Source organism: Perognathus longimembris, chromosome 12 (genome assembly GCF_023159225.1).
Source record: "Perognathus longimembris pacificus isolate PPM17 chromosome 12, ASM2315922v1, whole genome shotgun sequence".
In the NCBI taxonomy this organism is placed as follows: Eukaryota; Metazoa; Chordata; class Mammalia; order Rodentia; family Heteromyidae; genus Perognathus; species Perognathus longimembris.
Genome location: NC_063172.1, coordinates 1012584 through 1038391, shown reverse-complemented (window position 1 = coordinate 1038391; position 25808 = coordinate 1012584). Strand labels below are relative to the sequence as shown.

Below are 25808 nucleotides of genomic sequence, written 5' to 3'. Positions count from 1 at the left end.
GGCTGAGCGGCGATGCCGGGACCCCGCGCCAGAGCTGTGAAACGGAATCGCTCTACGCTGCAAGTCTAAGATGCCCAGTAAGCTGGTCAAGTAACGTACGTTTCTGCCGGCTCCTCGGGGCCGGGTGGGACCCAGGGCCACTGGCATGCCAGACCAGCGCGCTGCCGCGGAGCCCCATCCTGGACCTTTGTTTTAGTTTCTTAAAATGGAAACACGGGAGTCAAGCATGTGGCTCACTGGGCGCCTACCAGAAAGTGCTGGCGTGAACGGACCATTCTGAGAACAATCAGGAACCTAGAAGGGATGTGAAGGATTTTCCTTAACCATCGGAGCGATAGGAAGACAGAGAAACACGGAAGACCCTGTCCCGGCACACACGGAGACGGGAATTCTACCCCAACCAAGACCCAGCTCGTCCTCGGCACCAGGCTTCCCTGAGCCGGGAACCCGGGGCCCGCCCAGGCCTGGCGAGTAGGAAGGCTCTCCTGGGATCCGCCCCGGCCCACGTGGGGGCAGCATGCAGGACGGAGCGCAGGGGACGGCCCCCCGCCGGCACGGGCGCCGGTCACGCACGGCCTTCATGACCGTTCAGACAAGAAGAGCAGCTCCAAGGACGGGACAGAGCCACGAGGGGCCCAACGACGGAAAAGGGAGGGGCGGGGAAGTAAAAGTGGGTTCTTGGGAGACACTACACGTGCCAGGCACCAGGGGTGCACGCCTGTCACCCCAGCTACTCAGGAGGCTGAGATCTGAGGACTGCGGTTTGAAGCCAGACGAGGCGGGCAGGTCCACGAGACTCTTCTCTCCAATTAATCACCCCAAAAGCCCTGTGTGGAGCTGAGGCCCACGTGGTAGAGTGCGAGCCTTGAGCAAAAACGTCAAGTAAGGCCTGGCGTGCCCGCGTGCCGGTGCAGGCGCGCACACGCGTGGGCAGCTGTGGGGTGAGGCGGGGCCCCGGGGGGTCCAGCGGGAGGAGGTGAGGGGGGGAATCCCTGACTGGCTTCTGACGAGGCCAGGACGCTGGCAGTGGAGCGGTGGAACAGGAGCCAGACTACACACAGAGGAAGAGGGCAGAGCCCGGGGCCGTCCACGCCCAGCCCTGGAAACCTGCAAGGAACAGGCCAGTCTCTTTGGAAGAGGAAGCCAAGATGGGCATAAAAATAAACAGAAGGGACTTCCCGAGCCGTGAAGACAGGGCAACGCGGGGCCGCTGTCCTCTGCGGGCCCCAGTGCCATGAGTGCCACCGGGCCACCGGCCACCCGGCCACCCGAGCGAGGGGTCCCAGGCTTGGAAATGAGCGCCACCACCGCCAACTGCCCAGCGTGGCAAAGCTCGACCAGACAGAAGCTCTTAGACCCCGTGGGGCCTCTCAGCTCCAGCCGCACACCTAGGAAACCTGGTAGCACCCAGGCAGCCTGGACTTGACCCCGGCCAGGGGTCAGGCTGGGCCATCGCTCCCCAGAGACAGGAGAAGCCAAGACTTTCAGCCCCAGCCGTGGTGCCGAGGGAGGCCGAGTGGGAGACAAGGTCTCCCATGCCCTCGGAGTGCCAAGGACCACCCTCTACAATGCCAGTGAGGGCAGGCACGGGCAGCAGGGAGCACTTCCCCTTAATCACAGCCAAAATGTCAGTTTAAATACAAAACGAGCTGGGTACCCGTGGCTCAAGCCTGTAATCCAAGCTACTTCAGGAGGCTGAGATCTGAGGATCGCAGTTCAAAGCCAGCCAGGAAAGTACACGAGACTCTTATTTCCAAATAACTCCCCCCCCCCAAAAAAAAAGCTAGAAGTGGAGCTATGGCTCACATTGTAGAGCCCTAGCCTTGAACAAAAAAACAAAGAAAAATGCTCGCGGACAGCAACCAGGCCCTGAGTTCAAGCCCCAGGACTGGCACCATACATATAGACATGCATGCATGCATGCATACATACATACATACCTGTATGCATGCATACAGACAAAATGATGCATCATCTCACATGGAATGCAGAGACAATCAACACAAACCAACACCAAGAGGACGGGTGCTGGAGTCACCAGACGGGGGTTTTAAAGCAGGATCATAAATATGGTGTTTGTTTGTTTAGACAGATACTGGGGATTGAACGCAGGGTCTCAAAAGCAAATTACCACTTGGGTCATGCCCAAATCTATAAGTGTATTGCACAAACAAGTTATAAATAATATCAAAACAAACAACTCAAAGTGTCAATGCAAACCAAGAAGTTGGGGGCTGGAGGCATGGCACAGGTTGGGGGGGGGTGCCGGCCGACAAGTGGAAGGCATCAGATATGGAGTTCAAGTCCAGGACTCGGACAGAGAAACTCAACCAAACAAGAAGATGCAGTAACTAAATGGAAATTTCGGAACTGAAAATATACTAACTGAAATTAAAAAAAAAAAAAAAACACTCGGTGCGTGAGGTCAGCGGGGTAAAGGGACAAAGAACTGGAACAGAAATCAACTCATTTGAACAACAGACTTAGAACATAAAGCAGAGCCTCTAGGCACTGTAGGACGACAACAGACCTAGTGTCTATGCAACTAAGATGCAGAAGAAAGAGACATAACTGAAGAATGCCAAGGAAGTAAACCAAAAAACCCACCCAGAATACATCACACACAGCCAAATCCACAAACACAAAGAAATAACCCTCAAAGCTGACCGAGGAAGACAACACTTCAATGACACTGGCTTTCTTAGTAGATGCTACGGAGACAGAAGGAAGCAGCATGTCACCTTTCTTTCTCCCTCCTCTCCCTCTGTGATTTTTTAATTGTTATTATGAAGGTGATGTACAGAGGACTTACAGTTATGTAAGTTGGGTGACGAGTGCATTTCCTTTTGGACAGTGTCACCCCTTCCCTCGCTCTCTCCCTTTCTCCCTCCCGTCCCCAACCCTAAGTCATATAGTTCATTTTCAACAGCGTCCAGTGAGCGCCACCTGCAGCGTTCCTTCACCCTCTGCGCTGCCTCCGCCCCCCCGCCCCCCCATCCCGTCCTGTCCCATCACCACACTGGGGTTTGAACTCGGGGCTTCACACTTGCCAGACAGGCACCCTACTGCTTGAGCCAGGCCTCCAGATCAGCATAACAGAAAAAGGCCGGGGGCTGGGAACATGGCCTAGTGGTAGAGCGCTCACCTCGTATGCATGAAGCCCTGGGTTCGACTCCTCAGCACCACATATATAGAAAACGCCAGAAGCAGCGCTGTGGCTCAAGTGGCAGAGTGCTAGCCTTGAGCAAAAAGAAAAGAAAAGAAAAAGGCCAACCCAGAAACTGGCCTTCAGATAAGCATCTTTCAGGGGTGAAGGGAAAATAGAGAAGAATCTGTCACCCGTGGCCTTGCTCTAAAAGGGAAAGAGCCAGATGAGGTGGTGGGTGCCCAGAGGTGCCGCTACTGAGTGGCAGGGATGGACGGGCCTCCTGGGCCACACACTGAGAGCTTCATCTCCAAAAGGGAGGGAAAGGAGAGGAAGGGGGAAAAGTGATTAAAAGAACAGAAGGGAGGTGAGAAAAGCTATTGGACATACAGAGGAAGCAAAAGCAAGAACAGACATTGAACTCTGAACTTGCTTTTTTCCTTCCGTTTTTTTCAGTTATTTATTTAATTGATTTTCTTGTGCTGGTACTGGGGCTTGAGCTCAGGACCTAGGTGCAGTCCTTGAGCTCTTTTGCTCAAGGCTAGCACTCTACCACGTGAGCTACAGCTACAGCTCCACTTCCAGCACGTTGTGGTTAACTGAAGGTGACAGTCTTACAGACCTTTCCCACCCTAGCTAGCTTTCCTGCCCTACCTTTGAACCATGATCCTCAGATTCCAATCTCCTGAGTAGCTAGGGTTACAGGAGTGGGCCACTGGTACCCAGCTTTATTTCTATTTTCAGTGTGCATGCATACATGTGTGTGTGTGTGTGTGTGTGTGCGTGTGTACATGCATACACACTGGTACAAGAGCTTGGATTCAGGGCTTTGCACTCTGGCTCAGCTTGTTTTTGCTCATCGCTAGCCCTCTATCACTTGAGTCAAGCCTTCAGCCTAGCACTTTTGATGGTAAGTGGAGATAAGAGTCTCTCATGACTTTTCTACCCAGGGTGGTTTCTAATCTCCATCCTCAGATCTCACCTTCCTAAGTAGCTAGGATTATAGGCATGAGCCATCTGCAAAGGATTGGCTATTTTTATTTCTCTGTTAGCACATATTAGTTGTAGACAAGGTGTTTCATTGCAGCATTTCTACACAATGTACCCTATAAACCTCACCCTGTCACACTCTGCCTGCCAGACTCACCCTTCTTAAAATGACTTCCACAGGTTTCATTGTTCTGTTTTCAGACATGCAAATAAACTGTCTCTTATTGAGTTTCCTAAATTATGTTTGATGGTTTAAGTGAACATACGGAAGGCAAATGCCTATACCTCATTCAAATTGGTAAAATGCTAATATCAGTAGACTTTAAAAATTATGAATATATAATGTAATATCTAGGGCAACCAATAAGAAAGCTATAGAGCAGGTGCCAGTGGCTCATGTCTGTAATCTTAGCTATTCAGAAGGCATCTGATGACTATAGTTCAAAGCTACAACAGGCAGGAAAGTCTGTGAGACTCTTTATTTTTAATAAACTACCAAAAAGCTGTAGCTCACTTAGGTTGTGGCTCAAGTGGTACAGCGCTAGATTTGAGGTGGCGGAGGGGAAGAGTTCAGAGTCAGCACCCAGGCCCTGAGGTTCAAGCCCCAGGACCAGCACAAAAAAGAAAAAGAAAAATAATCAGTGAAACAAATATCTGGTTTTTGAAAAAAAAAAATCACTAAAACAGGGAACTAAAGAAAAAAATAAAAAATTTCCTCTATTAGAAAAACTACGGGCCTATGTCTCAGAATATTCATGAAAAAGTCCTCAACAAAATACATATAAACCAGATTCTACAATATCACTATATTGAGGGCTACATGTATGACCAAGTGAGAGCCATTCCTAGAATGCAAGGATGGTTTAACACCCAAAGATCAATATGATTATGACTGACTGATTCAACGTGATCAGCGCCATCAATTGACTATCTTAATAGAATGAAGGGGAAAAAAAATCTACAAAATCATCCAAGTAGACATAGAAAAACATTTGGAATATAGGTTGGAAATCAAAGGAAACATCTTTAACACAATAAACCTTACATCTGAAAACCTCAAAGATAATATGTTCAATGTCAAAGCCAAAAAAGCTTCTTCTGAGATGAGGAACAAGACAAGGACTCCCTTCTGTCATCTCTATTCAGCACAGCACTAGCTATTCAGGAGGCTGAGACCTGAGGATTGTGGTTCCAAGCTAACCTAGGCAGGAAAGTCTGTGAGACTATTAATTCCATTTAACCAGCAAAAAGCCTTGGCTTTCTGAATTGTCGATCAAGTAGTAGAAACACTAGGCTTGAGCAAAGAAGTCCAGGGACAGCATCCAGACCCTGAGTTCAAGCTCCAGGACTACCACACAAACAAACAAACAAAGACTATAATGGCATATTTTGTTACATTTACCCATATATGTATACATTTCTATGTACAGATACGTGTGTACACAGGTATGTATACATGTACACACACACATATATACACAGCTATATATATGTGTATGAAATTACATATATGGATAAAGAAGTAGGACTACTTAAGAGGAAAAGGGAAGGGAAAGGAAAAAAGAAGTAAATAATTTTGAGACCCATTAAAACTGTGGATGACAGCAGCCTAAGGAGCCTCAATGGAAGCTACTGGTCAGCAGAGGGCACGTGGGGAAGGCTGTGCTGGGGTGGGGCGGCCAAGGGAGCGGGGCCAGCAGGGTGAAAGAGGATGAATCCGTGGAAAGAATGGCGTTAGGAAGGGAGAGCGGTGAGGGAGGGTGAGGAGGGGTGGAGTCAGATGGGACACATGGAAATGTCATGCTATCACAGCAGATGTATGCTAATACAATGATTAGATTGCAATTTTTGTTACACAAATACCTTTTCGTTTTTTAGTATTTGAGTCCAAACTCATAGGCTTGGACGTGCTAGGCAAGTGCTCCACCACTACGCTCTATGTCCTCAGCCCCAACCCATGATAAAAATAAAAACAAAAAGAATAACTTGCTTTCTAATGTGTAAAGACCAAGGTCCAAACCCACCGAAGAAGCACTGAGGTGGGAGGGCGACGCCGCAGGCCTTTGGGGACTGGGCCGACTACAGGAAGCAGCACTGGGCGCCACAGGCCCTGTGGCCCTGCGGTCTGTGTTAGCCTGGAGAGGGCGGGCAGTCCGGCCGTGCCTCGTCACCACCCCCACCGTGGGAGAGCCTCCGTCTCGAGTTGAGACCAGCGCTGGCGTGGCCTGTGCAGGTGGCAGGGCACCTTGGGCACCCAGGGCGCGGGCCGTGGCCAGTGACGCCAGCAGCAGCCGGCCTGGTGCCCTCTGTGGAGAGGGACAGGTCCCTCTCCAGACCCACAGGGCTCCAACCACAGCAAACAGGGAAGGGCGTCAGCTGAAGGAAGGATCCCGGGAAAGGCAGGGAAACCGGAAGTGCTGTTGGAGGGCTCAAAGGGTGCAGGAAGGGGAGGAGCCGCCCAGGAGCTGAGCTGAGGCTCTCCGGGCGGAGTGGGGGAGCGGCCTGGGCAACAGGAAGGGGACGCGGAGGGACAGGGCGTCGGGTGTGCACCCCGTGGGCACCTGTGGCGTGGGGATGGCCAGGGAGCCAGGGAGTAGAAGGTCTCGGCCAGCACCACATCTGCTCACACTGAGCAGTGGTCGAAGGAAGGCCCGTGTCAGTGCCGACGCAGGGCCACCCCCGCGGCCCCGTCCAGCAGCCGGCCGGCAGGGCCACCTGCCTCAGGCCCAGGAAGGGCGGGCTGGGCGGCGCAGGCAAGGTCTGCCCCGCGTGGACCTCTGAGCCCCCGGGGGGGGGGGAGGTAAGGAAGGGAAGGAGTGGAGATTTACTCCCAACCTAAATTATTCAACAGAAAAGGGAATGCGCCTCTTTAACAAGCCATGGCTTTATGAAGCAAGGTTAACAATTTCACTTGATTCAGTGGAATATTATAAACTCTCTGGGGCCCATTTGAGGACTTCTACTTCAGGCGCGAGGTGACGACTCAGCACTTTTTATATTATTTAGAGAATAAAATTAACCCTCGCAGGCCCAGGCTGCTGCCTCCCTGGTGCGGATCTGGCCGGCTCAGCGCTTTCCCATCTATAATTACAAGCTGCCATCCATCATGCGCCAGCGACGCCGCTGACACCGCGCGCGCGCGCGGAAAGGGACGCAGTAAGCACTTCCTCTCCAAGAGAAGCACCGCTTAAATATCGCTTTGATATTTTCATTTAAGTTGGAGTACTCCACAACAATCGGCTGTAGCCCCGGCGGGGTGCTGCTCTCCCCGGGGGGCCGCCCAGCCAGGCTCCCCCAACCTGTGAGAGCCGCCCTGCCGGGCTCGGGGCGCCTCAAGGTGAGCAGCCCGCCGGCCTGGGAGCAGCTGCGCCAGCCCCCGCTGCCGGGGCGGCAGGGCTGGAAGGGGATGTCAGGCCGCCCTGGTGGGTGGTCAGGGCGCGGGGGGAGGGGGGGGGAGGGGCGCGGGGGGGCGAGGCTCCACCCACTGCAGAGGGCTCTGCCTCGGCGGGCGGGACGGTGCTTCTGTGGCTCTGCGGTGGGAAGCAGCGGCTGGGCTGCCTGCCACCTGAGCCGAGGGGCTATCTGGGGAGGGTTGGCCCTCCACCCCCCGCCCCCCATCTGTTGCCTGGACTTTACTTTCCAGTCTGCAGATCACGTGGCATCAGGCCCCACACGGGCTGAGCCGCCCAAGGCCGCAGATCAGGCTCAGCCCCACCCTACCAGAGCCCACAGGTGTGGGAGGGAAGGGGGTCCTGTTGGGCCAGGCCTGCAGAACCCCCTTGGTGGACCCCACAGTGGGTGGGGAGGGCGGAGCTCACGGGGAAAGAGAGCTTGCCCAGTGGGGGCAGTTTCAGCCCAGCCCAGCAGGGGGCCCTAGCCGCCCGCGCCGCCGGGCGGACGCTCTCACCTGCCTGGAGCGGGACACTGCCCTCTCAGCCCCTCGGGCGGGCGGCAGCAGGACCCAGTCTCCAGGCGCCAGGCCGCAAGGGGCCCCAGGGGCAAACGGGGGTGCTGAGGGCATCCACCTGAGGCCGCTCACCTTGGTGCCCAGCGGGCAGTAGCCTTTGAGGAAGTCCTTACAGACCTCGGCCTTGCGGGACACGTACACGTGGCTGTAGGGGCAGTTGCTGTTGTTGCAGATCCCCTTCAGGAAGTAGGAGCACACGGGCATCTGTTGGGGCGGGCGGGGAGTGAGCACAGGCCTGCTCCACGGGTAGGTGCGCCCGCTAGGCTAGCTGGGGGTGGTGGAGCAGGCCTGGGATCTCAGTGGTGGGAGGCTGGGACTCGGGCGCCCAGTTGTAGGCATCGGCAGCACCTGGGGCTGTCCGGGGACGGGCGGGTCTCGGTGAACTTTCCAGGTCACCACTCCTCACCACAGGGACCCCACAGGCCTCCGCGGGGGTCCCTTCCCACCGCGTCCCGAGTCGGAACCCTGGGTGGTCACTCTCTTCACCCTGCGATTCCCGAGAGCTGCTCACACTCGAGAACACACCAGGGTTTGAGGGGCCTCCCCAGTCCAGCCCCCACAACAGAGAGGTGGGGGGAGGAGGTAAGAGCAGGAAGAGCAGGGCAGTAGCCCTGGAGCTGAGAGGGAAGGAGGGAGAAATCAAAGAAACAAAGGGTGATTTACTGAGCAAGAGTTTATGTTTAATTGTCTTTTAACTGCAGCCGCAGAGGGAAGAAGGGCTGGGGCCCCGAATGGGGCTGGTGGTGGTACGGCTGTAGACAATTCCCTTAATGTGGTTTTTGATATAGAGCCCAAATTAGCTCTAATAAAAAGGGATAATAAAGCCAACTCTTGCACCAAACGGCGCTCCTCCTGGCTGTCAGTGCGGGGCCGTTACCAGGAGGAAACTGCGTTCTCATTTCAATTAACCTTGTTTGCACCCCACCACGTCCACACAAATAACAATAACATTAACTCAGGGCGCTGGTGCGGCCCACATTAGACAGCTTGGAGCGCGTGCCTGCTTTGGAGCCGGCGCTTAATGAACCCGAAACTCGACGTGAATTTCCAAATTGCTCACGACAGAGTTTCGAAGCTCGATTAGGGAGAAAAATGCTGATTCTCTCCGAGCTCCTCAAGGGGAAAAGCTGTCGGAGCAGCAGCGGGCCTCGCCCGTGGCTCCTCACGCGGAGCCCTGCCCTTCCCGGAGTCCTGGCGGGCTTCTCCGGGGCCCGTGGGTGGGCCTGGGGCGCGGGGCGCGGCGGCCTGTCTGGCCCAGGCTCCACGTGGCCTCGGCCTGCCCAGGGCTCGCTCAGCCCCTGGGGGCGGCGGCCCTCCTGGGCACCGGGCCTGGAATGCCCCGCCCCCCGTCTTCTCCCGGACCCCCAGCTACCCAGGGAGGCCCTTGGCGTCCTGCGAGCCCACAGAGGCAGGGGAGGCCTCGCCCCTGGGGCCACCTCCGCGTCGGTGGTGGGCGTGGAGAGGAGCCTGGCCGCTCTGGAGGGCCCGGGGCAGGGAGATGGCCCTGTGTGAGCACCCGAGGCCGGCAGGGCACAGCCTCCACAAGGGGGAGGAAGGAGCCCCGGGGCCACCGGCTCCCCGTGGGGACCTGGGGTGGGGCCCAGGGAGGCAACCTCACCTTCTCCTTGGATACATGGTGGGAGAAGGGGCAGGTCCCGTCCGTCTTCTTGCAGGTGCCGCGGAGAAACCTGCAGCACAGGGCACAGGGCTTGAGGAGGGCCGGGGAGGGGGAGGGCCCACCAGGACCCCCACGCTGCCGGGGGCCGGGAGCTGGGCGGGGAGGTACCTGGTACACACGGCCACCTTCTCTGGGTCGTGGATGTAGGGGCAGAGCTCTCCACGGTTGCACCTGCCGAAGCGGTTGTAGTACATGCAGTACTCTCTCTTCTTCTTCTTCTGCTTCGCCTGCCGGATGATGGCCAGGCTGCGCTGCACGGCGCGGCTGTGCGCAGGGAGAGGTTTGTGGGCCTGGGGACGAGCCGGGAGCCCCTCCCCGCCCACCTCCGGGGACTCACCTGGCCAGGGAACGACCGCAGCTGCTGGCAGCCTCTCCTCGGCCTGTGGCGGGAGAGCGGCATCAGGCCCCGGCCCGCTCCCAGCCCCCGCCCTGCCCCCAAGGCCCTGGTGGTCCCCAGCATTCAGCCCGGGCCTCCTGTTAGGCCAGGCTCATGGCGTCTGCAGAGCCCGCGTACCAGGTGGTCTCCAGCAGGGGGCTGGGCTGCAGTGGCCTGCAGGTCCCCAAGGCCCCACTTGGTGCTGACTGGCACCTCCCCCGTTTCCTGCCCACTCCCCCCCCCCCCCGCAGCCAGGTGGCTCATGGAACAAGGCTTCAGCCGGAAGCAGTGACGGCCCGCAGGTCCCATCTCCAGGCTCTGGCCACCTAGGAAGTCACCATGCCACCAGAGACGCCAAGTGACTCAGCAGAGGCCCAGAGGGAGAACACGGGCCACGCGTGGCCTGGCAGGGCAGGAGGAACCGTTTTTACATTTTTGAAGGACTGTAAAACAGCCAAATACGGAAGCCCTGCCTAATCCCGGCTACCCAGAAGGCAGCGGTGCAAGTTCAAAAAAGAAAAAAGGACCAGAACACGAAAAACTTGAAAAAATGACCACAGGACGAGTGGAGCTGGGCTGGGGCTCTCTCTGGCCGGCACTCAGGCCGCGGCCAGGGCGCTCTGAAGTCCCGAAGCTGCCCTCCCAGGCAGGAGACCAGAGAGGGGGTGCAGAGCACAGCCACGCTCGGGGCTCCTCGCGCAGCCTGCCTGTTTTTGTTCTTCCCCTAATTCTTGGGTTTGAACTGGAGGCCTTACATCTTGGTAGGCTTCCTTGTTTGCAGCCATGCCTCCAGTCTAGCTTTTTGCTGGTTAATTGGAGATGGAGTCTCCACTGGGCTTTTCTGACTAGGCTGGTTCAGGGCCTGAGCACTGTCCCTGGCTTCCTTCTGCTCAAGGCTAGCACTCTGCCACGTGAGCCACAGCGCCCCTTCTGGCTTTTTCTCTATCTGTGGTGCTGAGGAATCAAACTCAGGGCCTCACATATATGAGGCGAGCGCTCTACCACTAGGCCACACTTCCAGCCCCAGGCATGCCTTTTAAAGGCAGTCCAGCCCCAGGGACACAGGCAGGCCTGGCAGAGCCTGCTCGAGATGGCTTTCCCAGGTTCCTCAAATATGCACATGACCCCTCCAGGCCAGATCCAATTTCCTACGGGGCAGCTGCTGAAACAGATATGGCACTAAGAGGCAGAAATGACATCACTCAGAAATCCTGAGGCGCTGGGGTGATGACGAAGCCATCCAGCTTTAGAAAAGGGATGTTCTAAAGTGCAGCCCAGCCCTGCTCCTCCACCTGAGCTCTGATGTAGGTTTGAGGGGCCGCTATAGCAACACCCCTTGTTCACACTCAGGCCTCCGCGACCGCCCCCTCTTCATCCTGTGTGGCCTCTTCTCCCCAGCCCTCCCCCCACGTGCCCAGGGGCTGCTTCACCTGGGGAGCTCCCCCACGCCCCCAGGCCCTCCCCCCACGTGCCCAGGGGCTGCTTCACCTGGGGAGCTCCCCCACTCCCCCACGGCCTCTGGGCGGAGGAAGGGGGCAGGGGGGCGCGGTCCTCTTAGCACCGTATCAACGCGGGGGAAGAGCCTGTCTGCTGTGTGGACTCCATGGGGCTTCGGGGCCTGAGCAGGGCGGGAGGATGGCACTGCGCTTCAGAGCCGCAGGGTCCCAGTGGCTGCGACGGGGCGGCTGGACCCCGAGCACGAAGGAGGGCCTCCGCTGCAAGGCCGCGGGGCATGCGTGGGGGCGGGGGGGGCGCACAGAGGCCGGAGGGAGGGGCGTCCGGGAGGGAGGTGGGAGCGGCCTCTGCTCGCGGCTGGGAACACCTGTCCGGAGGGCGGCGGCGAGGGCCTGTGCAGGTGGCAGACGCGCCCTTGCACCTGCCAGCCTCGGAAGCACGGGACAGGCAACACGAGAGCCTGTCCGGGAGCCCTGGCTGCGGCGGCACTGGCGCCATCTGCTCCTGGCGAGGGGCACGTGGGCTTCATGCCCTCCTCGCCTCCTCCCACTTTCTGCTTTAGAAAAACTGACAGCAGGGGGCTCGCGGTGGGAGTTTGACAAGAAGGGGGGAGGGCACCTTCCCAAATGCTTTGCAGTGTTAAAAATGCACATAAAGTAGCTGGCTTGAAAAGAGGAACTGAAGGTGCAAAGAGTTCAACTCAACAGCCCAACCTCAGCGCCAGCACTCCCGTGGCCCAGAATAGATGCCGGCTCCCGCCGCCCGGTCCCTGGGTGGCATCCAGCTGTTCCCTGCTCCCTGCCCTCCAGTCCTTCCAGGGGGCCGCTGGGTGCCCAGCTCCGCCCACAGGTCGGAGCCCACTGGGTGGCAGTGCCTGGCTCTCTGGGATGCAGCCCCGCCCTGCGGAGCTGACCCGGCTGGCCTGTTCCCTGGACGGCCCATCTGGGCGCCCGCCACGCCCTGCCGGGGCATGCGGGTGAGAGGCCCAGGAATGGCAGAGCTGGGCGAGAGGCAGCAGGGATGGAGCTCTGGCGGTACAGCCGACGACCACCGGGGGTAGGGCACGAATGTGGGGGGCTGCTCTGCGGCATGGGGGGAGCCAGGTCAGCCAGCTGAGGACCAGGCCCCGCCCAGGCCAAAGCATGGAGTCCCAGGGTCCGGGGCCTCAGGGAGCGGGGCTGGGGGGAGAACAGGGCAGATGCTAACTGTTCTCCTGGGCTCAGAGGGCAGCCAGGAGAGGCAGAGCCCCATCTTTCGGGAGTGGGGGAACCCTTTCTTGCTGAAGTCAGTTTCACTGACACCAGGGGAGGAAGTTTTTAAATTATGATTCATCAAAGTGGTCCCGGCGGCTACAGCCCCCTGGGAGCTGTCCACTTCCCTCTTGGTGTGTGGGGGCCACGGGGGGGGGGGGGGGGGGCCGGAACCAGTAGGTGGTATCCAGGAAGCAGAGCTTCTCAGCTACCTCCCACCTCCTTTTGCCAGCTCTGCCTCTGCTCAGGTGCCCCACATCTCCCCCCTGTGGAAGGGAAGGCCAAGGCCCGGGATGCACCCACAGTCCCCAAAGCTGGCCGGCAGGACAGAGGCGGATGGAGCCCTGTGTGGGGCAGCCCATGTTGCCCTAGGTGGGGAAGCTGTGGCAAGGAGGCCTTGAGACTCCCATGGCTGAGGGCAGCCTGAGTGGCTGTCAGGCAGGGTGTGGACAGGTGGAGGAGAGGTGGGGGCCAGGGAGCAGGGCGGCTAGGATGGACCGTCTGTGGCATGGCACAGCGGCCCTGTGGGACGAGCAGCTGACCCCAGGACCCCAGGAGCTTCTCAGGAGCGACAAGCTTGTCCCTGTCCTGCGCTCTGCAGCTCCTTCCTGGGGCTCAGACCAGCCGCTTACCAGCGGAGGACACCCGGTGTGCAAGGAGGCACCTGTCCCACCAATGCCTGTGCCTCTCGCTGCCGGCTCTCCTGGACACGAGAGGGAGGAACAGAGGTGGCAGATACGGGGGAGCCCCACCCCAGTCCCACCGAGCCCAGGCCAGCGCCTGCGGGCCCCAGGACCCAGGCACACACGGGTGGAATAGGAGCCCAGCGCTGGCTGAGGTTGCACCGGCATGAGCCGCACGGCCACGTGAGGGTGGTGGTCCCTTCCTGTGGGCGCGGCTCTGCTGTCAAGTGACCAGAGGGAGCCCCGTAGGGCGAGGAGAGCCCGTGTCCCACCCCAAGGCACCAGCCGCTGAGTCCTCAGCGTGGGGGGCGGGGCATGGCCACTACCCGGAGCTCACAGGGGTGTGGACAGGGAATCAGGGGGCCCGGGTTCTCCAGGGAACGTTCCAGGCTTTGCTCAGACACCGTGTTTCAGTGCATCCCGCCTAGAAAGCACTGGCTAGGAACTGCTGGCCCTGCAGAGGCCCAGGAACACGGCCAGGCAGGATGTGGAGGGGCTGGTTTCCAGGGAGGGGTGTCCTCCAGACCCTGACCACACCTGGGTACCCCGCCCCCCGCCCCGCCGCTGTGACCTCATCTTCCTCCAGCTCCTCTGGCGGTGGGTGGGCTGTTGGGTGCGGCTGGGCCTCTGTGACCCCACAATAACCAGCGAGCTCACGCCCTTTTTTTTTGATGGACGAGAAAAAGGATAAAATGGGACGGAAACCCGAATGTTTTTCTAGTTAATCTGTAGAATACGCACACGCACCGCCCTCCCTTCTCCTCAGCCTGTCTCCCGGCTCAGGAGCTCGTGGTGGCCGTGGCGCAGGCTGCCTCCAGACGCAGCCGATGAGGCGTGGCCAACGCGATTAGGGCGGCGCGGCCCCAGGTGTCCGCTCGGCCGGGCGTGTCTACCGTACCGGGCTCGCCCTCTGTCCAGGAGCAGACACAGACCCTGCGCCGCCAAGGGAGGCGAGAGGCGGGGCTGCTGCGTCCTTCCCAGGGGACCTCCCGGCCCCTTGGGGCGCGGAGCCTGACTGGCAGTGAAGGGAACTCCCAGGCTGGAGCACGGCCCTGGAGAGCTCTCACTTGGAAGAGCCCCAAGCCCAGGCACGCAGAAGCTGTGCCGCACTGCGGGCACCGCGCGCCGCGCCCGCCCCAGCGCCCTGGCCTCACCTGTGCGGAGGAGACTCCGGCTGCTGTCTCCCGGCCGGCTGGAGGTCTTGGAGAGCTTGTTGGCTGACACCTTGTAGAGGACCCCTCCGATGCAGCGGTAGCCTTTGCTCCGCCACCGAGGGGAGCCACAGGGTAGTTTCCCACCGCCGCTGTTGGCTGGGCGCAGGCGATTGAGCACCAAGGACCTGCAGACACAGCAAAATGCCCGTCAGCTGTGGATGGGGGCAGGCTAGAGCCTGGGGGCCCAGAGGCAGGGGTAGGGCCCAGCGTGGAGCGCCTGCCGTCAGCCCCACTGCTGGGAGACCTCGGTCCCCTCCCCCTGGCAGGGACAGTTCTGTGACACTGCTGACTCGGGTGAGGAACCCAGGAGCCCTCCAGTGGTCAGGGAGCAGGGTTGGCTCCCCTCTCACGCACCGCCTGCGGCAGCTCGCTCAGGGGGTGGCTGTCCAGATGCGGTGCGGGGCTCTGGCATCTCTCCCCGTGCCGCTGTGGACAAGTCACCCGGCCTCAGGACAGCAATTACACGGGCCGACACGCGTCCTGCCCCTCCCTCGGTCCATATTAACTGAGGTGCAGTTCTGCTGCTGGGCCGCTGGGAAGTGCTGGGGCTGACTCAAGTCCACGGGCCCAGGAGGCCTGAGGTGGCTGTAGGGTTAGTGGCCAGGAAAGCAGACTTGGCCAAGGGAACCCTGAGCCCCAGCGTCTCCCTTAGGGCTCCCTGCCCTCCTTCCCTCTTCTTAGGCACCCCAAATGCATGACTAGCTAGGGAGGGACCAGATGATACCAGCACTCAAAAGAAAAGGCCTGTGTCATTGCCCTGTGCCCAACTGCGGCCCCAGCAGGGGGTCCCTGGGGAGGTGCTCAGCACCCAGTGATCAAGTGAGCCCAGCCCTTCAGATGCAAACTGAGCTTAATCCCACATTAACTCAGCCTTTGCTGACCATACTTTGTACACTCCCCCACTGCCAGCAAGGGTAGCCAAACCGCTCCAGTGGGAGGTGAGGGCAGCTGACCCAGACTGGTACAGGGCTATGCCCTCTCCCTTCTGGGGCCTCCACTGTGTGATTCCCCCCCCCCCCCGCCCCCCGACCCTGACAACCCCAGTTCCTAAGGGGAGCAAGGTTAGCAAAACAGTATCCTCTCAGAAGCCACAGGAGACTCGCGGCTAGCCAGCGGGGCTAAGGAGGGGTCTCCTGGCCCTGGGTTGCCCAGCAACCGCGGGCAGGGGCCTGCCTGCCTGGCTGGACAGGGCAGGGGTGCGGGCAGAGGAGCCTGTTCTGTACCACTGTCCCGGCACGCAGCAGGATCGCCCCTGTGGGCCTCGGTCTCCCCATCTGCAGGGTGGGGTGACGTGGCAGCCCGTGGCCTTGGAGGGCGCATTAGTGAGATAATGTGAGCAAAGCGAGCCCGAGCTCTGGGGACCAAAGCTGCGCTGTAAGTACTAGCACGGCGGGGAGGCCGCAGAAGGCACTTAACCCAGTTTCCCTTAATTAAAATTCAAGTTCACAAACACCAATCTGAAGAGAAAGAGGCCTGCCAGGGGTCCAGGCTGGGGTGATCGGCCTGGCTGCTCCCCCACCTCCAGCGCGCGCGCGCGCACACGCACACGCACACGCACGCGCACGCGCACACACACACACACTACCAGACAGGCTTGGACGCCCCAGCTCTTGGCAGACCTTGGGACCCCAGGGTTTCCGCAGCCTAATGAGCTCCCGCCTTTGCTCTTCGATTGCACCTGTGCAGGGGCTGCTGTCACGGAAGGCAGGCAGGCCATCACTCAAGAACCCGATCACTCTGGGACACTCAGCCTGACTCCAAATCCCCAGGTAGGAATGAGCCAGACCCCTGGCTGCCTTCTGCACAACTGACTCTGTCCACCAGTGTGGGGACAGAACCACAGCAGCACTGGGAGGAGGAGGCGCTGAGAACGCACCACCCTGATCACGGGCCACCCTAACAGAGAGATTCTGGCCCTCGCCATCCAGGGCTGAGCCTGGGATCCACTCCGGCTCGGCCCTCCCAACACCTCTCCCAGCAGCCCACTTCTGCTTACCCACCAGCCCGAGGGGCAGTATGCACGGTCGCCAAGCTCATCTCCCGGGTCCCACCCTGCAAGGACTCACCCACACGAGTGTGCCTCACTGAGCCCCACCCCCTGCAGTGTCTGGGGAGTGAGGTGTGAGGTCTACCCCCTCGCTGCTCTTGAGAGCAGCCACACACGTGAAGCCAAGCCTAAGCCACACGAGGCAGCCACAGAGCTGGCCAGCCTGGCTGCCAGGACTGCCCAGCCTCTCCAATCTGAGGCCCCTCCCACAAGACTGGCAGCATCTGGGCTTCGTGCCAGAGGAACTCAGGCTGTTAAGGGCTCTATTTCCTGACACCAGGTGTGGGCTTTTTGGTTTTGGGGTGTGTGTGTGTGTGTGTGTGTTATTAGGGTTTGAACTCAGGGCCTTGTATTTGTTAGGCGGGCACTCTATCCCCTGTTCTTTTTGCACTGCTTATTTTTGCTCCCTGCCCAAGAACATGCCTGGATGGCAATCTACCTATTCGAGGCTTCCTGTGGTAGCTAGAATTATAGACACATGATATCATTATTCTCTGAGATGAAGTCTCTAAGACTTCTGACCACACTGGCCTTGAACTATGATCCTACCACTCTCAGCCTTCTAAGTAGCTAAGATTACAGTATGAAACACCAGTGGCACCCAGTGCACGTCTGTCTTCCTTCCTTCCTTCCTTCCTTCCTTCCTTCCTTCCTTCCTTCCTTCCTTCCTTCTTTTCATCCCTCCCTCCCTCCCTCCCTCCCTTCCTTGCTGGCTTTGAACCATGATCCTCAGATCTTAGCCTCCTGAATAGCTAGGATTATAGGCGTGAGCCATCTGCAATGGGCAAAACCATCTTACTAAGGCCTGCTTTTCAGATAGGACTTCAGAGCTGGCAGGCATGACTTGTGTTTCAATTCATTCTCAGATGGCCATGCATGATCAGATCAGGTGGTGACAGAGCAATCTGTCACCTCCTTTTACCCCTACAGACCACCCCCTGGATTTTGGAAGCAGCTATGGAACATTAGAAGATCCACTCGTACAGGATGGAGGTATAGCAGCTGGCTGTCAGACCACACACACACACACACACACACACACACACACCACGCATGCCCGCACATGCCTGCAGAGCTCAGGGCCTTTAGGCAACAAGGAGCATCTTGGGGTGCTGATGTAGAGGATGAGAACTTGGGGAGGCCCAGTCAGACCCTCTGGCACAATGGCTCCAGGGACGGGCCTGCTTGGGCTCGCCCAGCTGGCAGCTGGCAGCTCTAGGGCCCTCAGCAGGAGGTGCCGAGCAGGGCCTTGTAGCTCCCCGCTGCATGGGTGTCACAGCACTCCAGTAAATTGTTACCCTAATGGAGAGGACAGCCTTTGGAAGCGAACTGTACAGAGAAGAGGGGATAAAATTAATGAGATAATAGCAGGGCCAAGGCCCCTGCAAGCGCCTGCCCTCACGGCACGGCTCTGTAATTCCTTTTCTGCAATGGGAGCTGCAGATCTAAAGGCTTCTCCCATCCGTCCGGCAGGCCCATGCCGCCAGGAAATTTCATTAACGCTGGAAAATAGGAAAGGTATTAAGCGTGGATAATGAAGGCCAGGGAGGGAACAGTGCCTTAAGATAGTCTTCTTGCTCGCCTTTGTAATGGGAGGCATGAACTTTCCCTTCAAATCCATTTCTAATCCATTTGAAATACTACAGCAAATTATCTTTCCTTCAGCCCGAAAGCGGCCAGCCAATTTACTCCGAATAGAAGTGACAATGCCCCAGGATTTATCACCATAACCTTGACTACACCAGGGTGAGGCTGGGCCTCCCCTCTCCCCCTGGGGGGGCACTGAGGACAGGCAGGGGTGGGGAAGATAACATTTTAAATGAAAAGCAGTGGTGATGGGGGAAAGACACACACACCACAAAAATAGGTAGATAGATATGTAGCTATGAGTCTACTGCGTCGAGAGCAACAGAAACTTCCAGGCCAGAGGCCGGCCAGGTCGGCAGGGGCGGGGCGGGATGCTCAGGCAGCTCCGTCTCATGTCCCTACTGTGGAGGGGTCTGAGCACGACAGAAGGCCTCGAGCGGCAGCGATCGTCCGCATGCGGGTGGACAGCCCTTGCAGGAGCACAGCCCTCCTCCAGTGAGCGCAGCCCTCGAGTGTGAGCGCGGCCCTCCTCCAGTGTGAGCGCGGCCCTCCTCCAGTGTGAGCGCGGCCCTCCTCGAGTGTGAGCGCGGCCCTCCTCCAGTGTGAGCGCGGCCCTCCTCCAGTGTGAGCGCGGCCCTCCTCCAGTGTGAGCGCGGCCCTCCTCCAGTGTGAGCGCGGCCCTCCTCCAGTGTGAGCGCGGCCCTCCTCCAGTGTGAGCGCGGCCCTCCTCCAGTGCGAGCGTGGCCCTCCTCCAGTGTGAGCACAGCCCTCCTCCAGTGTGAGCGCAGCCCTCCTGCCAGCCGCCCGCAGCCCTCTGTGAGTACAGGGCCACAGCCTTCGGTGAGCACGCCCGCCCGCAGCCCTCTGTGAGTACAGGGCCGCAGCCTTCGGTGAGCACGCCCGCCCGCAGCCCCTCCCATGAGCACAGCCCTCAGGGCAGCCGCTCTCCCACAGCCTTGACTCTAGTCCCCTGTAGCCCCTCGATGTGTCTGTGTATGGAGCCCAGCAGGACTGACCTGACCCTAGAGACAGATGCCCCTGTCCTACAGACCAGTTTGCCAGGCCCATGCAGGGGCGGCAATGCCTACCGACACAGCTAGTGAAGGGCCAGGTACCCTGAAGGGCGCCATCAGCTGAGACCCGGAGGCCCAGGTCACAACCAATGCATCACGTGCCACACTTTCCAGGTGTGAGAGCATCTCTGAAGGAACACAAAGGCAAGCACAGGAGACAGGGGCCTCAGCCACAGGGAAGGGGTGAGGGCGTTACAGCCAAGTGGGGCTTAGATCTGACGTTTGTTTCTTTTCTGCACACGGGGGGCAGCAGAAGAGATGAACTGGACCCTAGAAAGTAAACTGAGGAAGGTGAGGGTCCCCAGTGGATTCCCCGTAGCTCCCAGGCCCCCCCTGGGTCTTCCCTCTGGACTCGCCCTCTCCCCACTGGCTGAACCCTCGGCGGCTCGCACTGGAGCTCTGACCTGAGCCAGGCTCATGTGAGCATTTCCCCAGCCTCAGGCCCTCAGCTCCTCCCACTCGCCCCAGATCCACCCACACCTAATGAGCCACGCCTACTCACCATCAAGACCTACCTACTTCCCCTTTGCCCCCAGAGAGAGAGAGAGAGAGAGAGAGAGAGAGAGGCTGCCACCTGGATACGTGGGAGCTATGGCCCCAGTACTAAACCTCCTTATGAACCTTCTCCTCCTGCCTGTGATGATCTCCGCTGCCCTTCCAGCGCGGGCCTCACCGCTCACCTCTGCGATTCCCCAGGCTGGCCTGGCATCCCCGCTCACAGGCTGCCCACTGGTTTGAAGCTGCCCATCTGATCAAGCCTCCCCACAGCCTGCAGTGGGTCCCCTCTCTCTGAGGACTGTGTTTCAAGGAGCCCCCCAGGCGAGGCCCTCCTAGCCGCCAGGAGCCCCGACTGTCTGCCAAAGCTGAGGCAGGTCTTGAGGGAAGGCTTCCCCAGTTCCTGAGGAGGGTGGGCCCCTCGCGGCCTAGGGCCCGGGAGGATGGCGCTACCTGCCCGGTGCACTGCAGTGCCTACCAGGTGGGCCGCTCTGCCAACTGAGGCACAGGGAATGTGTGCTGGGCGCGCAGCAGGGGCAGGGTGGGGAGGAGGGCATTTAGATGATCCTCTGGGGGTGCTAAGGCCTGTCAGGATGGGAGGGCAGAGACCAGGGGAGGCCACCAGGAGGCTGGGGGGGACGGGACGGGACACAGAAGAATGGGTGGACTTGGACTCGGCAGGCGTGAGCTCAGGCAAAGCGGCACGGCGCAGGTGACAGGGGCCGGGGACAAAGGGGGCTGGGGGAGACGGGGTCAGAAGGCACGTGGGCAGGGGGCCTGGGTGTGACCCCAACATGGCTGGCTACCTAGGGAGGGGCTGTGTGTGGGGTCAGGTGGTGAGAGTGCAGGAGATGGGCAGCCTGGCTGGGGAGCGGAGAAAACGACCAGGGAAGCATTTTTCAGGAAATGGAGCATGGTTTTGAAGGCGGGAGGGGAGGGGAGCGCGTGGAGTGCGCAGTCAGCAGAAGAGGCAGCTTGCACGGCGAATCCCCAAGTAGGTCAGGCGGAGCCGCCGTGACAGGCACTAAACTGCTTAGCGGGGCTTTCCACCGGAAACGCCAGCCACCTCAGCCCAGCCGCTCAGCTGGGGGGGGGGGGGGTGTGCACAGGAGCCTGCACGTATGTGGTACACGAGTATGCACGCAAGAGACCAGCGAGTGCCGCCCAGCACTAGCCTGGCCCCGAGGCTTCGGCACCTGTTGGCAGCCCTGAGTGGCAGCCCTCGGAGGCTCTTAGATGGAGGGAGTCTTGCAGGGGACTGACGAGGAGGGGGTGACTAAGCAGGCATGTGACCCCAGGAACCCCGGTCTGCCTCTGAATTGCCTGGCTGAAACCTGACACCCACTCCTGATTCCGTGGCCGCTGGTCCGGGAGGACCCTTCTCCACCCACGTGACGCGACTTGTCGGCAGCCAAGCCCCCATATCGTGAGCTCCAAGCAGGCCCGGCTTGGGCCCTGGCCTCAGCACCATGGCCTGTCCCTTCTCCAGCTGTGCTCCGCTCCCTCAGCCTCTGCCTCACAGGACGTGTGTGGAGACAGGCCACTGCTTCGCTTACCAACACACCTCTAGCAGCCGGAGCGGGAGCTGACACCCCCAGTGGAAATCGAGGGGTACCCTGAGAAGAATCCTGGAGCCCCTAGCTCCACCGGTACCGGGGGACGGCCTGCCCTCGTGGGCTGCAGTGAGGACGCCGCGCACAGGGAGAGGGCTGCCTAGGCCCAGCGCTGACCTGTGCGAAGCCCCGGCTTGCAGCAAGCGAGGCAGGGTGGCTGGGGCGGGCTGCAGTGGGTAGCGGGAGGGGGCCCGAGCCCTGGGCCAAACAGCGGGGCAGGGGGCAGTCCAGCATGGCTACAAAGCTGGGCTCCGCTGCATCACCTGAGGCCCCTCTAGGTGCTGTTGCTACCCAAGGGACCCTACCCAGCCCCGCCTATCCCCAGCCTATCCCCAGAAACGAGTGACCATGATTCAGGGCGCCCCTCGCCAGCCAGCTGGAGGTGGTAGGTGATACTAATCACGCCGCCTCCATTACAAATGCTGCTGCTCCATTATGAGGGGCCAGGACTATTTTATGTATTTTATGTGCTCACATCTATTCAATTGGTATTTCGATCAATGGATGCATTACAAGCTTTCCCTTTAAGAGCCTAATAAACAACAAGATGGAAAGTAAAATTCTCCATAAAATGACACTTTTAAAAATCCATTTCAGCTGAAGCTATTGGTGTTTTGTATGTTGGCTGCAAAAAAACAAGTGTTGCTGGGCCTTGGTGGCCTCCCTCTCTCTGGAGTGCAGAGCTCAGCCCCCCCAGCAGAGGCCGGGCCCGCAGCCCTGGCCGGGCCTCGAGGCTCCGCACCCGGACGGTGCCCGGAGCCCTCTGCCCGGAGGCGGTCAGCCAGGACCCCCCCCCCAGGTCACCGTGTCCCGAAGGAGGATCGCAGCGGCCCCTCCTGGGCTGTCTAGACGATCTAGCCGGCTCCCTGGAGAAGGGTGGTGATCTCACCATGCCAAACCCAGCCAAGCCCGGGTGACTGCACCTCACCAAGGAGCTGACAGGGCTCAACGAAAACACGCTGGAATTAGAGGAATAGATAGCCAGTTATGAAACCAGTACACGTTAAAGTCAATAGCCTCCTGAGACATCAGCAAAACACAAGGTAGAACACACGAGGAAGACAAGCAAGAAAACCCCAAGGAACGAGAGCCTGCCTGCCTGTCAGCCGGCCGCGAAGCCAGGTCTTCCAGCATGGCGCGGGACGGTGTGCCAGGCGGTGGACTCTGCGGGAACCGCGAGTGCGGAGCCATGAGGCTGCCAAAGAGAGCTGGGACGCCGTTCTCCGACTCTCGAGGCTGAGCGTGCGCTTAGGATTGCAAAGGCCGTGGTCTCCACCCTAGGTGTGATCCATCCACCCTGGGGCCAGGCGGGGCCTATCCAAATTGTTTGCTGCTCTCCTTCCCCTCCTGTTTGCCAGAAGACACGAGTCCTAGGACGGTTCTCCCCACTCGGGTGCCCTTATCTTCTAGGAGACTGCTACCTTGCGCTCTGCACGTACTCCCCTGTTTGATAATGAACAAACGCCCTCTTCACGGGACCCTCTGGATCTGTTGCTGGCATTAGGCCGCAGGTCCCCTGGTGCCCCCAAACCGGTTCCGCGGTCCGGTCTCCATCATTGCTTTGCTCCCGGCCACAGCGGGGCAAGGCGCCTGCGGCGGTTTGCAACAGGGCTGGGAGGATGGACTAAGATGGACAAATGGGTCCCCGGGTCCCCAGCGAGGATGGGGAGGCTAGAAACAGTTCTGGCATCTTGCAGCTGAGGCAGCAGCTGATGGTCTACACCCGAGCTGGGCAAGAGGCCTTTCCTCAATGAACTTAACCTCCTCTGGGAAACAACTAAACTGGAACCCACCCTTAACCCAGGCCACAAATGAAGTCTGGAGCCAGTGGCTCACACCTGTAACCCTATCTCATGAGGCTAAGATCTGAGGATGCAGGTTCACAGCCAGCCCAGACAGGGAAGTCCCTGAGTTTCTTATCTCCAGTTAGCCTGAAATAGAAGTGTAGCTCAAGTGAAGATAGGACCCAGGCCCTGAGTTCAAGCCCAGAACCATCACATACACGTGCACGCGCGCGCACACACAGGGACAGTGGGGGGGGTGCCCTGAGGGAGGGAAAAGAGCCGAGTCTTGTGCAAGCCTTGGCCCCAAGTAACGCTGCTGCCCCAGAGCTGCACTGGAGGCCCCTCCCCACTAAGTGCCTCTTTGTACAGCACCCGCCCCCACACTTACTGGCACCACTGTAGAGCAACGGGCCACAGGGGGCTGGCGGGGGGCACGGCACGACCCCAGGGACCAGCGGCTGGGAGCAAGATCTGTCCGTTTAAGCCAGTCCTGCCAGGGGTGTCTGCGGTAGTCAAGTCCAGCCTCGTCCTCCGTTTTGTCAAGGGCCAATTCCACGAGTACCACGAGAGCCCGCTTGGAGCCGCCCTCCTCACCCTGCCTGTCTGCTTAGACGACACATCAGTCAAGGTCGAGATCTGGGACACGGCTGGACGGCGGCGCTGTCACCACCCGGCCCCCATGTGCTATCAGGGCCCCAGCTGCCATCGTGGCCGTGACATCACCCAACACAGATGCCTTTGCACGGACGCTTTCCCCCCCAAGACCTGGGTGCAGGAGTTGCAGAGGCAGGCCAGCCCTGGTCACCGCAGCCACAGGCAACGAGGCAGACCCGGCCAACGAGAGCGCCGAGAAATCCCAGGAAGCACAAGCCTATGCGGACGACAGGTTTGCTGGTCAGGGAGGCTTCCCCCAGCCAGCAATGGATGTGAATGAGACTTTCACGCCAACAGCGAAGAAGAAGCGTCCCAAGAACGAGCCTGACCTAGGCGTGGCCCTCCATGAGACCAACCCAGCCAGCAGGAGCCCGCGCTGCAGCAACCGAGCCCCCCTCCCCCACCATGGCTGCCCCACTCCTCTGCCTCAATCACCTGCCCGAACCCATTCTAACCAATCACACTGAACGACATCTCGGGCCACAGCAGGAGGCAGGAGAGGCGGACATGACTTGGCTAACTTTGATCGTAGACCGGAGGGAGATATTCCACCTGCGCCTTTCTGTACACATACTCATTCAATTTTAAGTCTTAAGTCACGTTTGTAATCTATATGATCTCGTGCTCGTCCCCCTTCCCCCTTTCTTCTGCTCACCTCCTCTCCTCTTGCTGGCAGGAGCCATGTGATGTGCTCTTGTGCCCGCCTTGTCTGTGGGGCTTGGGGTTGGAGCGGTTACCCCCTTGTTTCTCTCTGGTAGGAAAGCAGACTCCACAAAGGCACCCACATCCTTACCTTGTTGGGAGGGGTCTTGGTCTAGGGCAGTAGGCAGGCCCTGGACCAGGGAAGGGACCGGCACAGCTGGCAGTCATCCAGCTACTGCCCCCTCCCTGCCCAACTGAAAGCTGGGAGAGAAACCGCAGCATCCTGTGACCCCTGAACCCGCCCCCCCCCCACTGCCCCTGACCCCTTCACCCTAGGTCACCCTGACCTCTGGCTCTGACCTCTGTTCTGACCAAATCACAATGATGAGTGTCTGGGGTGGGTGGGCAAGGTGGGGGGAAGAGGGAGGAGATGGAACCAACTTCTGTATTTTGTATGCTTTCTTCAACATGTAGGCAATCACTACCTTGTCAATATAGTCAGTTGATCAAACAGAAAAAAAGGTTAACTCAAGAAGGATTATAGGCTTAAATGTTACCATTCCAAGCTACTGGAAGAAACTACAAACTTGAGTAGGTAAGTATTTTATTTTGCTGGTCCCAGGGCTTGAACTCAGGTCCTGAGTACTGTCCCTGAGCCTCTTTGTGCTCAAGGCTAGTACTCTACCAGTTGAGTCACAGTGCCACTTCCAGCTTTTTCTGAGTAGTTTGAGATAAGAGTCTCCACAGACTTTCCTGCCCAAACTGGCTTCAAACAGTGGTCCTCAGATCTCAGCCTCCTAAGTGGCTAGGTGTGAACCACCGGAGCCTGGCTAAATGTTTCTTAAACAGGATACAAAAAGCACTGCTCACAAAAGACAAGACTGATCATCAGACACCATTAAAAAGCCAGCCCTGGAGTTGGAACGTAGCTCACTGGTAGAGCACGCATGCACAAGCCACTGCAAATTAAGAAAGGATCGAAGGGAGGCATGAAGGAAGGGCAGGTGGGCAAAGAGAGGAACGCAAGACATTAAAAGAGCACAGGCATGGAGCAGATGTCAAATGCTGGAAAAGATGTTTACCAGGGCATACAAATTAAGACCTCAGTGATACACCACATCGTGGCTCCAAGGAGAAAGCCCCAGGAGAGCTGGC

The 25808-nt window shown here is 59.0% G+C and overlaps 2 protein-coding genes across 2 annotated transcripts in view; one reads left to right on the top strand and one right to left on the bottom strand.

Annotated features, from left to right (window-relative positions):
* The window catches only part of Zc3h3 (zinc finger CCCH-type containing 3), a 79820-nt gene that overhangs the window by 4521 nt on the left and 49491 nt on the right, over nt 1-25808 (bottom strand). Inside the window, 5 exon segments of the mRNA XM_048358759.1 lie at nt 8175-8306; nt 9721-9790; nt 9889-10044; nt 10118-10160; nt 14699-14883. Coding sequence (XP_048214716.1) covers nt 8175-8306; nt 9721-9790; nt 9889-10044; nt 10118-10160; nt 14699-14883 — 586 coding nt within the window.
* Nucleotides 18847-24478, top strand: LOC125360997. The gene is given in 7 exon segments (XM_048359203.1): nt 18847-18887; nt 19082-19232; nt 21531-21642; nt 22255-22349; nt 22984-23106; nt 23653-24155; nt 24157-24478. Coding segments are annotated over 7 exon segments (1347 nt in total).